The sequence below is a fragment of the Pecten maximus genome, chromosome 10 (genome assembly GCF_902652985.1).
Source record: "Pecten maximus chromosome 10, xPecMax1.1, whole genome shotgun sequence".
Lineage (NCBI taxonomy): Eukaryota > Metazoa > Mollusca > Bivalvia > Pectinida > Pectinidae > Pecten > Pecten maximus.
In genome coordinates, this window is record NC_047024.1 from 21,091,582 (window position 1) to 21,110,686 (window position 19,105).

A 19,105-nucleotide genomic window follows, 5' to 3' on the forward strand; every position below is an offset into this window, starting at 1 on the left:
ATACAAAAATTTGTCTAAGGAAACAATTTGAAAGGTTGGCATATAGATGTAATATTTCTGTATGAACATACTTATACATGTAACTTACCTGTACTCTGTAAAAGTAGCCCAATACAACACTGACTACTAGCAGTAAAAATAACAGCACTGAGAAGACTAGAAACTGAAACGAAAACAGAAAATTATTACAACAGGTGTACTGGGTATTACTAAAGCAATACAAGTGCCCTACCAGCCCTGGCTAGAAGCAGAAACAGTGACCTTGACCTTAAAACCTTGAAACTGAAACTTGTCAAACAGAAACAGTGACCTTGACCTAAAAAACTTGAAACTCGAACTTGTCTGAGATTAATAGAATCTTTCACAACCTTGGGAACGAGACAGGGGAATCTCAACCCGAGGGGGAAGATTCTTTCTTAGGTTGCCAAACACGAAGCTTTCCGAGTGTTTGACAGCTAAAGTATTTTACCACCGACCTACGGTCACTACCAGGCAAATCTCCCACATGGGTTTCAAACTCGTGACCCAGAGGTGGAGAGCTAGTGATGAAGTGTCAGGACACCTTAACCACTCGCCCACCATGACCCCGCCTGATATGTAGAACAACAAGAGGCCCAATGGGCCTGTACCGCTCACCTGGCTCTACAGCAACTTTGAAGTTGATGAGGTCATTTCTAAAGATACTATGTTGATTACCTCTTTATGCAAATAGCATTGTAAGCTAGTTTTATTCATATTAAACATTTTCTAGTCCTTCATTCCAGCATTCTATTGGCCTAATATCAGGTCTTGGAGGCTCTTGGCTATCGCAAATTTCACCTGTGACCTTGAATGTAGGTCAAGGTCATTTATTTGAACAGCTTGCTACAGGCCCAATATCAAGTCCCTGGGCCTCTTGGTTATTGAGAAGAAGTCGTTTGAAGATTATAGCCTATTTGACCCATGTGACCTTGAATGCAGGTCAAGGTCATTTATTTGAACAAACTTTGTAGCCCTTCACCCCAGCATGCTACAGGCCCAATATCAAGTCCCTGGGCCTCTTGGTTATTGAGAAGAAGTCGTTTGAATATTATAGCCTATTTGATTCATGTGACCTTGAATGAAGGTCAAGGTCATTTATTTGAACAAACTTTGCAGCCCTTCACTCCAGCATGCTACATGCCCAATATCAAGTCCCTGGGCCTCGTGGTTATTGAGAAGAAGTCGTTTGAAGATTATAGCCTATTTGACCCATGTGACCTTGAATGAAGGTCAAGGTCATTTATTTGAACAAACTTTGTAGCCCTTCACCCCAGCAAGCTACAGGCCCAATATCAAGTCCCTGGGCCTCATGGTTATTGAGAAGAAGTCGTTTGAAGATTATAGCCTATTTGACCCATGTGACCTTCAATGAAGGTGAAGGTCATTTATTTTAACAAACTTTGTAGCCCTTCACAACAGCAAACTACAGGCCCAATATCAAGTCCCTGTGCCTCATGGTTATTGAGAAGAAGTCGTTTGAAGATTATAGCCTATTTGACCCATGTGACCTTGAATGAAGGTCAAGGTCATTTATTTGAATAAACTTTGTAGCCCTTCACCCCAGCATGCTACAGGCCCAATATCAAGTCCCTGGGCCTCTTGGTTATTGAGAAGAAGTTGTTTGAAGATTATAGCCTATTTGATCCATGTGACCTTGAATGAAGGTCAAGGTCATTTATTTGAACAAACTTTGCAGCCCTTCACTCCAGCATGCTACATGCTCAATATCAAGTCCCTGAGCCTCTTGGTTATTGAGAAGAAGTCGTTTGAAGATTATAGCCTATTTGACCCATGTGACCTTGAATGAAGGTCAAGGTCATTTATTTGAACAAACTTTATAGCCCTTCACCCCAGCAAGCTACAGGCCCAATATCAAGTCCCTGGGACTCTTGGTTATTGAGAAGAAGTCGCTTGAAGATTATAGCCTATTTGACCCATGTGACCTTGAATGAAGGTCAAGGTCATTTATTTGAACAAACTTTGTAGCCCTTTACCCCAGCATGCTACAGGCCCAATATCAAGTCCCTGGGCCTCTTGGTTATTGAGAAGAAGTTGTTTAAATGAAAAAGTTGACGCCGGACGGCCGGACGGACGGACGGACGACGGACGCCGCACCATGGCATAAGCTCACTTGCCCTTCGGGCAGGTGAGCTAAAAATTGTGTATGCATCTTTATATCTCAAGTATTCATCGAATCCTGTATCCTATAACCTTATGTATGTAAATGCAGATCTAGTGTGTCCTGTGTTGTAGAGCAAGCCTCTAAATGCCCAATGAATCAGTGGTATAACAACAAAATTCATATCTTGAATAAAAGATCTCTGTGTCATGATATGCACCTTACAATTTCTGAAACCTCAGCATTTCTCCAGAAATTCAGATTATTCCGATTCTCAATCAATACAAACCATGTCTCTAATGCCTTACCCATAACATGAATATTTTTACATTTCATACAAAACATCATCCATGTAAATTTATTTTTAAGTCTATCCAGTATTGTAGGCCTGGGTAGGCTGAGATTTTGCCAGATGTAACAGCGACTGAATTCAGCATAACTCCCAATAGAAAACAAGGGTAACTTAAATTGTTTTACAAGATTTTCGAAAACTGGATATTTTTTTCAACTGAGAGTAAAGCATTTCAATGAACTGTATAAAGATATACCATATTTATCGGTAAATAAGTCCCTTGCCCACAAATAAGCCCCTTTCTTCATTTTTGCAGTATCATCAACTTCAAAATAGTCAGCTAAAACTGGTTCACAAGTAAGCCTTCTACAAACTTTAATACAAAAAATTAACACCTGGGGAGGGGGCTTATTTGAAGATAATGAAAAATTAACCTGGCAAGTGTCTGACCCTTAGATGACTTATTATTGATCATCATGAATTGTCATAAATGATAAGTGATCTAAGGGTCAGACTCTGGGGTTATTTTTTCAGTCTGGGTCATAGAAACGTGCCAAGCCCCTGTGTTTCCTCCTTCAGTAAGACCCCCTGCATGCTTCCATCCAGCCAACAAGAGTGATTAGCATAATAATACTAGAGAAGAATATTTTACATGTACCTATTTTTTGCCATTCAATTAAAATTAAAAAATTTGCAAAACATAAATTCGCAGAAAATTGTAAATGGTAAATTTTTAATGCTTTTCACATACAGCTACCCTATATGAGTCTCGTGATTGACTCAAAGAACATTCCTGGAATGGCGTTCAAGTGATTGCTTTCCATCATGCTGATATTGCATAAATTTGAACAATAATGATTAACACTTTTTTTCAAAAGAAGAACACATATAAATTGATACCGTTGCATTAAGGCTGTATCCTAGGTTTTTAAGTGACATAAAATAACCAGGATCAATGAAAGGTTGTGAGGATCTCATTTGTTTAATGTCCACCTTTCATGTCTGTCCATCGTTAAAGCTTATATCTGTTTATCACTCTGTACGATCATTAAACATTCAGCATGGACCACCGTTTACCTTGCCAACAGTCTGATTAGTACATATTGGAGAAAAATTGTGTCCTTTCTCCTGATTGGTGGTTTCCGAGATTTAGCCTGGAGATAATTGGAACTCATTTGGTCTTGTCCTGTAGGTGTCTCTAGAGGTTTACACTATACTGGGATTGTATATACAGTGACACAGCCCTGTCTATAATACCATATCACATGTACAGTATCATATCAATTTTATTTTAAGCCTTTATTCTCCTGTCAGTGTCTACTGCAAATATAACGAAAATGGGAAAATTTTCTACATATCAGGAACCCAAGATACTGCATGGAAGCTATAGATTTTTGTGACCTGCCCTTAACCTTTGAACCCATGGATTCTCTCTCTTTGTTTTAAATTTTAAATTCAAATGATGATGACTGTGTAAAGAAACAATGTATGGGTTACCTTAGCAATCGATATTCCCTAACATAAAACAGCACAATATGTTTAAAAGTGAATTTGCATTTATATTACAGACTGAATATATATATTCTTCTTGATATAGGTCTGTATATTTCCATCAACTCGTATAAAAAAATCATTCACAATACTACCTACCACATAAATATGAGAGCAGAAATATCACATTATCTAGCCTAGGCAATATCTATACAAAACTCATGACAGACAGCGCAAGTGACAAAGTAAGATTTCTCACTCAAGAACTACGCCCTTATATGGTAAATACGGTCGGTAACCTTATGGTTTACAGTGAACGAACTCTGCGATTCATATTGGACTGATCTAAATCAAAGAGATGAAGACACTGTTGAGGATCTGCGGGGGTAGAATCAAATCAAGTCAATTCATCGATTCTGCCCGTTACCTTTTTATGTAAGAGAGACAATTCTGTGTAACGCTATACCTAAACCAGCGAGTGTGGCCTATACTTTATGGGAGGAGGGAACTCGTGTAACAGTCACACTAATTGTGATGTATGCTACAAGAAATGATTGATTTTCACTCAGAATCCAAACTTAATTAGCACGAGTCTCGTCTTCTCTTATATCAGAAGACACAAGCCCAAACCTTCCAGATTTGTCGAACATACACAATCACTGAATGGTCTATCATTTTGTACTTTAGCAAGAGGCACAAAGGGGATTACAAATTGATACAATACTTTTATTTGGCAATTCTGCAATGTTATTTTTTTGTATTTTTTGCTTTTTTGGGGTTTTTTTGTACATTTTAAGCACATTATGTACTTTCATCATTTCTTCTTGATAAATTCGAAAGTAGATTTACACGATCATTAGGAACAATTATTTTTGCCACAGTTTAAATAAACTTTTTTCATATTGACATATAATCAAATCTTGTTGGCCCAGATAGAAGTGTTAGAGTAAAGTTGTGACAGAAGTCTTACTGTGGGAGGAAGCAGAGTACCCAGAGAAAACCCACTTAGTCGAGCAGGTGACCACCATATCTCTTCACATCAGATCGGGGAATCAAACCCCAGCTGCCTAGGTGAAAGGCTAGTGTATGCATGTATTACCGCTGCGTCTCCGATCACACAATCGTGTAATTCCAGTGTATAAAACTATGCATTTGAATAATTCTCGCGCTAAATCTATATTTAAAATGAACTCTTTATCCTCCTGTCTGAATTGGTTCAATTACTTATCTTAACTAAGCGGCTGTGTCCTGAATGGTCCACAGGGTTAAGTAAATATTCAACTGACCTCACCTCAACAATACATTCTTTTATTTACTGATGAAAATGCATCATTGACCTCTACAGCGTTTTTATCGAAAAAACTTCCGAAACCCACTGAGATTATGAATGTGACATAACTCTGTATATTGTACTAATTTTTGAATACCTGGTACTCAAATTTTCGTTCGGGACCAAATTCTAACAGATTATATTAGCACAATGAAGAATAAGTACATCCATGTCACAGATTTCATTACAAAAAGTACATGTATATAGAAAGTGTTATTAGCACAATCATAATTTAGAATAATTCTTCCAGTGAGAAAATAGCAAAAGTAATATTCCCGATAAAACATGCACATTTACAGTCGATCACCTTTTATTGTGAATGAAATCATTTTTGTTAAAGAAATTTACATCACAGCAAAATGCATCTTGAAATATGTGCCACACTTCATTTTCTCAACTTTCTGTCAATCAAGCCATTTTAAGTCAATATTTAAGAATCTTTAATGGTCATGTTTTTGATAAATAAATAAATCATAGAAAGAACATTTTGTACAGTACTCATGTTTCCGATTCATACTCACCACAACAAGACACACAATATTTGGTTTGACGGCACCGATCATGCCAATGACGCCGAAAAGGAGTATGAAGCTTCCCCCAGCGATGAATAGGTATACATAGATACGATATTCCTGAAGTTCCGTCGCAGCCTGTACATACTGTGTAATCCAAACGTCCAACAAAAACCACAGAGAAAACCCTAGGATGGCTGCTCCAATCAACTGAAATATACAAAATACATAATCTTCGTTAATATAATGCAAAATTTTAATGATATGAATTACAATGGCTTCAGATGGTTTCAGAAGCTTGGTTGCCATGGTAACAAAATGGAGGCCTCAGATTGAAGTGTTAAAATGGCAGCTCCTATCAACTGAAATAATCTTCATTAACTGGAAATAAAATTTCAACCATTCAAATTACAATGGCTAAATTAAACTGTTAGCAATAATATCAACAACAGAATGATTTAAGAGGAGGCTGGAAAAGGCTTTGCTTGTTGCCCAGTTCTCTTTGTGCTAATATTTGTGCAATAAAATATTCTGAAATAAATTGATAGCAACAACAGATAGCACTGGAATGAAATGAACAAAGGGAGATAATTCTATATATATTTGGTCCATGGCCACAGAGGCTTTTCAGTTCTTTTTTAAAGACTTGACGCTTCACTATTCAAAGAGGTACACCCATAAATATTTTTAACAAATGTCGGATGAAATGATAAAGACAGCCAGGAGAGAGGTAGGCAGATCATGCCTAAACAGAACTAATCCAACACAACTATCAATTACGAAAACAAGATGTACATACGAGATATGGCTCTCGACATTTTTTCATGAATTGAAGTTGGGATACATTTTTTCATAAAATGTTTATATGAATGTTCTAAAACAATTCAACTCTGTTATTTTAGGACATATACTAAGTTCTAGGGGGAATACATGTGCACCTGTTCTTGAGGAACCAGCCTCGGTTATATAATTACTTCAACATTCCTTAACTTAATTTATTATTAAATTATTTTCTATTTGTGGGTGAAATCAACCAATTACAGTACATGTATATCAAAATATATGTTAATTATAAATACACATATGAGCATGTGTGGGCCATTGGCAGGGAAACCATTTCTTCAAAAACAATTATCATCCAGCAGAATATATCAAGAACGCCTATTTGCTATTGTTGGTGTTCGGGTTTCCACTGTCTGGCTGTCGCAGTGCAAACCTACCGCTGATGGCTCAAATTTGCTGACACAAAACTTCTGTGGAGGTCCTTGCATGGCAAGTTAGATTCCAATTTTTGATAAATATATTCCCTGTGGACCAATATGTAAATACAAATTAAACACCAGGAAAAATTCGCCAGACAAAATTGAGTTAGGTCCAGCCTCAGCAGTGGATTATAAATGAGTTAGCTCATGCATTCTGTAATTCCATTTTTTTTTCCATATCTTACTTGTATAACTACCATCACAGCCATGAGCTAACGGTTCTGTATGTATGGGTAGAGATCGCATAAAAAATGTCATGTTGGCATATTTTGTATATGGCTGTACAGCTTCTTATCTGAAACCATATGTATAAGCATAACTATGATATTCTGTATTAAATATCTAAGAATATAGTATTTTACTTAATTTAGTGTTTACAAACTTCTGAGGTATATATGATGCTCTTTAATTTTCAAAAATGTTCAGTGATAAATGTACTGAAAACTGTCTGTACCTAAAAGTAACCGTAAATCTTCTGATTTTGGAGTAATACAATTTTAGCACATCATCAAATTTTAAACAGATAAGTGCAATGATGAATTCATGAACCCACATTATTTGCTATAGAAATGACATGGAAACTATAACTAGTACAATAATATTTTAGTGTACATTTGTGTAGGTAATAATACTTCCACCGAGAAAATGAGATTACCACTAAAATGTGTCCATTAACAGAACACTTGTGCACTGATGCATGTATACACATAACAATAAAATGTGTCGTTTTGAATACATGTAGCGGAATACTGGATAATAACATCGTTTCTATTGATAACGACTATAATCTAAAACATTTCGGTCATAAAATTTCAATTTCAAAAGAATCAATACACCAATTAAATGAGAGGATACAACCAAAGTATGGAACATTCATGAATATTCATGAGTAAAAAGACTGACATCCCTATTTCTATAATAGACAATGGCCATATAACACACAATAGAATTATTGATCTGCCTATATCTGTTTTAATGGGGTTTCACAGGTACTTTACATCACATGGGATTAGAATTAAAGGACGCTGGCTTTAATCTCCACTGGGAAGATATAGTTACATATCGGAACTGTTTTTCACCATTGTCAGATCATGATCACAACTACTGATGTGTGAATTAGGTTGAAGAGATTGGAAACTCCCTCGTAAAGTCAAAACAGTTTTAATATTTGTATTTCATGAATGATTGCATCTTGTATAAAACATCCGAATTTGGATTTAATTAACTGCACTTTTTTTTTGTTATTAACAATCTTAGTTAAAATTGTTTACATTTTACAACAAATGTCTTAGTTTCTATTCATTCAGAAAAACGTCAATTTCAGATGTTACTGGGTAAAAAATCATTGAAATCCATCAAAAAACGAAAAGACAAAAAAAAAAAAAAAATTTAAGCAAAAAGTGTTGATGATGTTTTATGTTGATTGCTGATACAGCAGGCATTAGAATATAACCATATCATTCTCCATAACAATAGTTTGTATGCTAATCCTCGTATATCTAACTGGGACTACTACACAATGGTTCGTGATTAAAGGATTTGATGTTAATGATGCTGTAAGCCTCTGTTAACACTTCCATCCACAATGTGTATGCTGGTTAATAATCTCTATTGACTGGCTTAATGGATATTTCTTGTCAAATTCTCTCACTCCAGTGCCAGCTTGATTTAAAACGACACCTTCTGATCCCTGTAATGGCAATAACTAATACATGTTGCAGAAAGATATATTGGTATTCTTGATTCAGAAAAATATTGATACCCGAGGTTTTTCTCTCTGGGTTTGAATTGATTGTCACCTTTACTGGAAGATTCCATGATTACGATTATTCTTTCGGTGAAATAAATGGCAATAATGCTTTCCTGAGAAATTCAAGTTCAGGAAAGTCTTTAACATTACAGTAACCTGAGCAAGATCTATTTATAATGTTCAGGTCCTTGCTTCATCAATACTTCTTAACTCAAATTTTTCCATAGGCAAGCCTTACAGATTTCTCAGCTAAGATTTTTTTCCTTAACTCCCATAATGCTGTATGTTTTATATTATGGAAAAAAAAAAGTTAAGGATGTTGATGGAACTGGGCCCTCAGGTCACGAGCTGAAAAATCCAGAAACTTTCCATCTACCGGTAAGAGGGAAAGAAAATAATACAATTTGGATATAGTCAGATGCAAAGATGTGACCACAATTTGAATAAACAACATTATCCTAGCTAATTATATATATATTTATATATATATAACCCTGCTGGTAAATACTAGCTGCAAGATGCTGCTCGGCTAGAGAGATATTCTCTTTAGCTTGATCGGTTGAGCGTAAGGCTAGTAAGCCAGAGGTCCTGGGTTCGATCCCTAGCGGAGGCAGTGATTTAAATTTAAATAATCCTGCCCTCTAGATCTGTTACATTGGCGCCCATATAATTATAAGGACTCAGGAATGATACTCATCGCTGCCTGTGAAAGCATCGCTGTTACCCCTTGGAAACTCGAGGACGAGTTCTTTCCTGGAGGGGGAGTATGTAACCCTGGTAAATACTAGCCGCAATATACCGCGCGGTTAGAGAGATATTCTCTTTAGCTCGATCGGTTGAGCGTAAGGCTGTTTGAGGTGTTTTTCATACTTAAAACATGGTATCATAAAACAACTAGAAATTGTCATGGACAATTTGACGGGCTTTTCACTATTTAGCATAAATGACCTAAAGGCTTGTAAGCCAGAGGTCCCGGGTTCGATCCCTAGCGGAGGCAGTGATTGAAATTTAATTAATCATGTGCTCTGTTACATATAAGTCAATACTAATGAACAGATACTCAACCGGTCTCTCACCATATTGTTATAACCATATTTTAATTTTTGATACCCAACATTAGTTAGTTAGTTAACATATCATATTCCATTTGAAGTATATGTCAGCTGTCCAGAGCAGCCCGCTCCTTTCCACTACAAGACAAACACAACAGTGTAGACAACAGCATTTCGAGACAATAACATTAAGAGGAAAGGAAATGTCATGTTTAAAAATTGATCCTGAGTTTTCTGTCAGATGGGGTGACATGTACAGAACCAATTAAATGTGGCTTTTAGGAACACTCTTTCGCGCACTTCTGAGAATGTTGCTGCAGGATTGAGAGGTTCCCACAGTCTGATTCTGATGAATTAGAATGTTTGTCGGTCTGCTAGCTCTGCTACCGGATTGTAGTAATTAAATGAGATTTACAGCAAATTAGACATAGTCACAATTCTACACGTTTATGTTTTTGATAGTCCATGAAATGAAGAAATATGAGGGTCCTTATGAAAGGTAGAACTATAGCATTTTCAATGGATTTTACAGCAGTTCCGATCTGCCGAGATATGTATACATACAGGAAAGCCAATTAATCTGTCAATCAAAGCTCTAGTTCGTAGAATCTGTTTACGGGTGATATCTTTATACAATTTACATATACTATATATATACAATGTATATTTATATATAGATGTCAACCTTTCATGATTAAAAGTTAAATAAATTAAACACAAATTATCCCGTCTATCATAAAAACATGCATTATCATGTTTATAATCAATAAAATCTTATCCATGACACTAAAGAAGAAATTTATTTATATATTTGATTTTCGCATTCCTTGGAACGTATATGTATTAAAATTCTAATGATGATGTACCGTATATGCATATTTTGTACCTTGTAAACAGCTTATTCTTTAATTAGCTACATTTTTCAAATTATATCTACATAGTTTCTGAATATTTGAAGGAATCATTTCCGTGTCTAAAATAAACAAACAAGAAACAGGATTCCAGGAGGATAGTGGTAAATGTATCTCTGAGGTCAGCGTAACACTGGACCATTTATATATATATCATCACTTATATTACAGACAACAATCTGTAGCCAGCTGTCTCACTTCATCAAACCTTGACTTCCCCCCTAGATTTAACATAAGGAGGCGGTGTCTATTTTTAGTGTTTGAAATTAACAGAAGATAGATACAGCTCGGAACTTCCAAAACTATGGCTATTACATCTCTAACCACCGACAAGAAGCTAATTCTCGCCTAATTAAGATGTATACCATCTGGCCGACATTCATGTACACTGTCTAGATTATAATGAAAATATTGATATGGCCATTTTTATAAGTTAGCATGTATGTAAGACTTCTAAAGACACAGACACAAATCATATGTGATTTACATGTTATCTGCATGTCAAATTTGGGAACATAAACGGCAATGTAGAATTTACAAGTAACAAAATCATTTTTTGTAGACCTATTGTACATGTCTATAACATAAATTCTTTCTTTATTTCTACCACTTATTGCTAATTCCGTAGGGCGACCTTTTAAAGGGCTCACACAACTAAATATTTTACTATATGTTATTACTAGTGATGACTCCATCCCTTCATTCGCTCAGTTGAAGTTCAAATGATGTGAAATTTATATCAAATTCAAGTTTGAAGTTTTCGCTACCTAATGAATGATGTTATTGTATAGGTTTGACAGTAAATAAGAGCACAAGGGTAGTTGAAAGGCAGTAACCCTGACATTTACAGTGCACTGGGGAACTCCCATTGGGGGAATTCCCGCCTTTTTACACCTGGAATCCAATGACATTCTATTTTTAGTAGGAGTGTATATTTTGATTTTCAAATCTCAAGACCCTACTCTTTATGCTCATGTATAGAAAGTACCAATTTTATGTTATTTACTCAGGAAAATAGCTACAAACCTTAAACATTTTCATTAGGGACTTGGTTCAGGAGAAACACCAGCTGATTGGGTGATTTAGTTGTGCGAGTTCATAAATCTTAACCCTCTATTTCACAGAAAAATCAAACCTTCAGCAACAACAAAATCTTTAATTGGCATACTATGATATACATGAATAAACTAATTTGTGAAATGAATTACAACATATATATAACTGCAGTGTTTAAGCTACCTTCTAGAATAATGAATACCAAACACAAAATAGCATAATCCCATTCATGCAACAACGTTAACTGCAAACAATCATACGGGATATTGCTAATAGTAACAGTGACCTTGACCTTGACCCTAAAACCCTGAAACTCAAACCTGTCAGAGATTTTTTTTTATGGTCCTTTATCATTTTTTGAAGTTTATGTTAACCTACTAGAGCATACTGACAAAACTTTTGAGGTATATATGATACACTTTAATATTAACTGAAAACTATCTGTACCTGTACCTACAAGTAACTGTAAATTAATTATATAATAACACATGTACAGTAAATAGACTGATTTTGGTATGATGAAATGATGAATTGGAAACCTTTAGTCACTCCCCCCCCCCCCCTCCTCCAACCTCCTCTTGTTTCAACAGTAAGAGACTATAAGCTTATATGTAAACTTGTAAAGTAAAAATATTTACAAGAGCCGAGGAAGGGGTTAAGCATCTATAAAGAAGATTTATTTGACAAATTTACCTTTCGTACATTAAAAAAAAAAAAAAAAAATGATATAAAATATTTTAACTCCCTGCAATAATCTTCAAATGTGAGTAGAATTACGTAAAACAGTATATACAGCCAGAAAATCATTACTGCAGTGTTAGAATGGGAAGTCTTTAATTTACTGGAGATCTAGAGTACCAAAACAGATAGATTGTCAACGAAACCACATCAAAAGCCACTTCAGATGGCATAATAGCACGGGCATCCACTCCTAGTACATCTTTACGACGATATATATATGAAGAGCTGTTAGGTAAAATTCCCTTCACAGCCATATTGCGTCGTCATAAATCATTCTTGACTCTCGTAATGGTATCAAAATACAACATACAATGAGATGTAAGATAATTGTAGCAGGAAATCCTTGAAACAATAGGATTTCCTTTACTGGCAAGTGTCGTAAAAAAACCATAATTGCAGTAACGTTTGCACTAAGTGCCATGCTTTGCATCTTTGATCAATGAATATTTCATGACAACATTTCTGTATCCACCATGTACCTTAATACAGACCAAAACATGCTGGGACTCGCCTGGGAAGTTCATACATCAGATACATGCAGGCTTTTATGGTAATGATCAGCCGACTCAATTCGCCTTTATATTTTATGTCTTGGACCAGAGTTATACTTATTTGTCATAGTTAAATAAGTACATACAGCTACAAAGGGGCCGCGGTGGCCGAGTGGTTAAGGTGTCCAGACACTTTATCACTAGCCCTCCACCTCTGGGTTGCGAGTTCAAAACCTACGTGGGGCAGTTGCCAGGTACTGACCGTGGGCCGGTGGTTTTTCTCTGGGTACTCCGGCTTTCCTTCACCTCGATAAACCTGGCACGTCCTTAAATGACCCTGGCTGTTAATAGGATGGTAAATAAAATAAACCAAACCAATCCAAATACAGCTACAAAGCTAGGTTCAAGGTCAGTTGCCCTACACAAACCCCCTAGTTTTGAAGGTTTGAGGTCAAAATGTAGGTCAGAGTGACTTACTTTTGATGCATGACATACTACCTCAGCTGCGTCGGCTCATGCCCCAAGATTAAGTGACATGTACATGTAATACTAGTATAGGAGATAGAGCCCAGGCAAGCTAAAGTATGAAAGGATGGAAGGACAGAAGCAAAAGGAAGGATGGAAGAACAGACAGACACTATGTAAACTTCAAAGTCATGCTTGGTTCCTGGTTGGGAACTTATAACCAGCAATATAAAGCATGTCTCACAACATATTCACAATCTACAAGAATGGCCTCAGGAACCAGTTATGGGAGTTATGCTTGTCAAGCTTAAGGTCTCAAGACAGTGGAAGAGAATATTGCATCCAAGTGTGGTTAATTATGCTATACAAAGTCTCAAGCTTGAGAAAAAGCAAATTAGGCTCGACAGAGACTCGAGCCTCAGGAAAAAGGGCTTTAATCTATCGGATCAATATGTGGCTGGGAAGGATAAAGCTGGTCATTTCTGTCGCCATCGCTGATGCTCCATCGGATTGCCAATAGCCATAAAGACAGAAAAAAAAAATGCAAAGACCAAAATTAGGATTGAGCAGAGACAATAAGCATCTATCGGGCAATGCTATTCTCTTGGGATCAGGGTTCAGGTACTCCTAGATTGTCTAGAATTCAATTTGACTGAAACTGATTGCAACATAGATGTTTTGCTACGGAAGTGTAAACATGTTTGCTTTTTCCTGGCGATTTAATTCAGCAGACAATAAAATGCGCTGCTCGCTCAGCAAGCGTGGTAACAAAACCGACGGGATCAATTCTCAGTCTCAGAACCACACAACGTTGTGAAGAGGGTTTTCTACTCTAGATTACAAAGACAAAAGCAGAAATGGAACGATGCCCTAAATACATTAAACCAACAGTTAAGCTACACGTTTCACTTAATTCAATTAGCTAACTAAATGTTTCGATGTTGTAAAGCTAGCTTAACATTTGAAAATGGAAATTATTAAAAGGATATGAACTCCCAGGTGGGCACAGCATCTGCCATCAGAGGCTCCTACATTCTATTCCATTTGATCATTATTGATCATGAGTCATGATTTTACTTTTCCTCGATCCATTGCAATGAAAATTAATTTTATTTCTGAAATATTGAAAAATTTGATTTATATATATGTCATGGTTACTTTTCCTATTAATAAGTATATAACCTAGAAGAGAAAAATTTAAAATACAAGAGGCTTTAAAGGCCTGTATATTTCAAGTCAATACATGGCAAAATGTTTTTGGGCTAAGTTATGCAACGTTTGATTCCCTGGTCCAGAAGAGAAGATTATTCCTTAATTTTTAGGGTAAAATCATACTTATATTTCATCACAATCTTATTATGAGAAAAGTGAGATGTTGTATGTTTTGTATTGCTAAATATTTACATCTGGTGCCGCAGTCATTGCCAGTGTGTTCAGATGCAGTCTAGATCACATGTTGTGATTGCAGAGTCATTTTAATCAATGTCACATAAATGTTTTGCAATGTGTTACAGATGGATCAAACGCAGCAAGGATTCTGATTGAGAATAATTGGCGCTATGTTGATCATTTTCACAGCAAGATTTGTGCTTAGTCAAATTGCTTTCAAATCAATCACAGAAATGAATTTGATTTTAAGAAGTTATTACTCCTATGAAAGTAAACGGATATGGATGAAAATAAAGCATGTAATTGGTTAGACACCATTTTATCTATATATCACCCAGATTGCATTCATATTGACAATGAATACAATATAACAAGTGTTTAATTGTTAAATACAAAGATTAATCAACAAATAACAATGAAATCCAAACAATTGTTTTGTTTATAATGGGGTATACAAAATTAGCCAATAGAGAAATGCTCGTCTCAAAAAGTATTAGAGGGCTAAAACACAAAGTTTTTTTTGTATATTATAAATTAATTAGAGCAAACAAAATCTCTTTGTAATCACAAAACATGTACCAGTATCTATGGATCTAGATTGCATTGTTGAGTTAATCATGACAATAGATGCCACACAGATTATGATATGATACACTGTTAAACATCATGATTTTTTCATCAGAACTGGACCTGTCAAGAAATCAATAGTTCACCTCCCCTAACCAGGGAGAAATGTCTCCTGTAATACTGAGGTACCAGATACAGCTGCTTCACTTTTTAAGGCTATTTGAGGAGGTGGGAGGGGGAGGGGGGAGGGGAGAGGGGAGGGGGGGGGGGGTAGTGCTACATTAATAATATACTGCACCATTTTCAGCTTAATCATAAAGAAGAGAATATGTAAATCTGGATTTTATGAAGCAGATTTTGCATCAATATATTGACAAACACTTGACTGAACATGTACTGCCTTATACAATGTGTTTAAGTCAACAATTAATTATTATTTTATTATCATTTATTTCATTATAAACCAAAAATTAATCAGATTGTTTGATAAAAAAGAAATCTAATGAACTGCACCATAGTCAACTTTATTTATATATGGAACTCTAGACTCAATGAAACAGATGCTGCAATATTTTGACAAATATTTGATTAAAGATGTTTACACAACTAGTCTGTTTAAACATATTATTAATTTAATAATTGAAGACCAAAAGTTAATGACAATTTTTCATCACAGGGAAGTCTAGCAATGAAGGACTTAACAATAATTAGGACACAGGATTTCTGTAATTATAGAATGGTTCAACATGTAATAAATGTAACTAATTGACCTATTACAGCTAATAACTTTTATATATGACAGAATAACCACACTTTAACATAGCTACATGTACAGCAACAACTGATCACAATCAGACCATATATCTCATACCCATCTAATTACTATGTTGGAACAACAGCTATGATATACCCAGCAGAAACAAATGCCAGAGATTGCAGAGAAAATGAACCTGGACAAGCTACAGGCCTGTTTTTCACTGATTTGGGAATTTAAGGGGCCTTTTTGCCTCATTTTGGGAAGAAAATTGGTGAAGGGGAAGGAAATTTTGAGGATTAAACTACGAATTTTGAGAATTTGGTGAAAATATGAAATAATTTCAATTGGGAATATTAATGTAATCCTTTATCAACCCCTTAGATAAAGCCATATATATACAGTCATTGAAAATTATTATTCAGACTGTTGTTTATATAGGAAAGGTGCAGCACTCCAGTACATATATTTTTCTGTTGTTGTATGCTGGCTTTCTGAATTTGAATGTTACGTCAATAGATTAACTGTGATAGGTCACCAAAGGCTTGATCTGCATTGTGTCAGCCTGCTCTCTATATATATACCAAGCAGAAGTGATGATATAAATGTATATCTGGAAAAAAATGGAAAAGAGAAATGCGACATAACCCTTTAAGTTCTGAATACAATGAAAACTGCTGAAAATTTAACACCAGTGGGTTTGGTTAGGATTAAAATGTTTAACGTCTTATGAACAACTATTGTCATTTAAGGACAGCCTCCCTTGTGTGCAAGATGCATGAGTGTAGTGTAGAGTATGTGTTTTAAGATTTAAGAGGCTGCGGTATGTTTGTGTTTGGCTCCTTATAATAGTGTGGAACTGGTCCTTATGCCAACTTTAAAGTGCAACCTCACTGAAGCATACTGCCAGACAACCAGCAGGACACTTCACCTGGTCACATATATGTAAACTGACAACAGGCGGACCAGTTGTCCCACTCCCAAAATGCTTAGCATTAAGCAGGACTAGCAATGACCATTTTTATAAACTCTGTGTGTCTTGGCCAGGGGACAGAATCCAAAGCCTTCCTCACATAGACGAACACTCAACTAAAGGCTAAAAGTGATTCAATGTCAAGGGAGACATTCGGAAGAAGAAAGTTGTGTAGGAAGAAGAGAACAGATGAGATCTAAAATTTAGTCACATCTTACAATCATGCAATGGTGGGCAGCAGATACAATTTGTAAACTCTACCTGCAGGACAGGCATTGCTGGGATAATACAACACAATAAGCATTATGGCATAATGAAATTAAATGACCATTTCAAAGGTTATGAAGATAGTATCACAATGTGTATAATAAAGGGCACTGCTTTTTCATGAGGTCAAAACATAGGAAACAGTGACCTTCTTTTGTCACAGTAATATAACGACCGATACTTTTATATGTGATGTAACACATAGTTTTCTACAGATCATGTTTCTTTTATTAAGCTTACACCCACAAAAATAATTCAAAATCTGTTTTATTCTAACTTGCAATTTTAGGCTATTAGTGAAAGTGCTGTTGTACCCAGTTAATGCTGTAGAATGTGCTGCAGTCAACCACCTTCTATCCCCTGGGAAATCCTACAATCACTTATAATTAGAAGGAAGGGAAAAAAAGATATGCAGGCTGTTGGTACTTCTGAGCCTTGTCATCTTTATACTAAATGCAGAGAGTGTTTGGGACTCAGATATTAGACTGAATGTTTTTCCTGTGGGACTTTTTGAGTACCACTGGTACCCACTATATCGGTTTGGATACCACTGGTACCCACTATATCGGTTTGGATACCACCGGTACCCACTATATCGGTTTGGATACCACCGGTACCCACTATATCCGTTTGGATACCACCGGTACCCACTATATCCGTTTGGATACCACCGGTACCCACTATATCCGTTTGGATACCACCGGTACCCACTATATCCGTTTGGATACCACCGGTACCCACTATATCGGTTTGGATACCACCGGTACCCACTATATCGGTTTGGATACCACTGGTACCCACTATATCGGTTTGGAACTCATCTAAAGAAATGGTAATCTGGATTGCCTGAAAAATCCTAGTGAAATTGCTAAGGTGTATATATATGTTTCTTTAAAACAGAATATTATGATAATTATGTATATACTTAATTTTCTCTATAACTCTGTATGTTCAAGAAATGATATTAAATCACATCAGTCCCGCAATTCCCAGAAAAGTACATTGTAACATTCAGCTCAAATACAGTATATAGCACCTGTATATCATTATATACCATGAATGAGGGTAAGCTGTTTCCTGGCTCCATCCAGGGCTTTTTTGGGGGGCTTTTGGGGGCCGTTAATGGGCCCCATGCATTCCAAATTAAAATTATTTCATATTTAAGCCAAATTCCCAAAATTTGCAGTTTACTCCTGAAAAAATCTTTCCCAATTGAATTCACCAATTTTCTTCCCAAAATGAGACAAAAAGGCCCTTTCCCAAACCTGTGAGAAAAAGCCCTGTCATCCTTTATCTAATTTTTCATTTTAAAAAGTGAAAATGCAAGAGATTCATTTTTTGGTATAAATATACATAACTTTTTTTATAGTTTAATTTACAGACGAGGAATTAATCTGACCATACTTTGAACATGTTGCTGTTCCCCCATACTAAAAATCAATACTCTGATTCAGGAACTGCTTCACGTAAAGGTCAATCATACTCCGAGATCAGTGTCTATATATGCGAAATGTCTCGGAGAGAAGACACCACCAATCTGGTAATACGTGTACAGGTAATTTCAGGTTTTACTTTCATTATCAGGCAATCTCAACACATTCCTTCTCTGTTGCTTATAATGAAGTATACATGGAAGTCTAACCCATCCCAAAACCTGCACTT

The 19,105-nt window shown here is 35.9% G+C and overlaps 1 protein-coding gene across 1 annotated transcript in view; it reads right to left on the minus strand.

Moving 5' to 3' along the window:
- The window catches only part of LOC117335546 (CD151 antigen-like), a 42,865-nt gene that overhangs the window by 10,983 nt on the left and 12,777 nt on the right, over positions 1–19,105 (minus strand). Inside the window, exons 2-3 of the mRNA XM_033895618.1 lie at positions 5,775–5,975; positions 89–163 (exon numbers count right to left, since the gene is read on the minus strand). Of these exons, the coding sequence (XP_033751509.1) occupies positions 89–163; positions 5,775–5,975 (276 nt within the window). The remainder of the gene's footprint in view (positions 1–88; positions 164–5,774; positions 5,976–19,105) is intronic.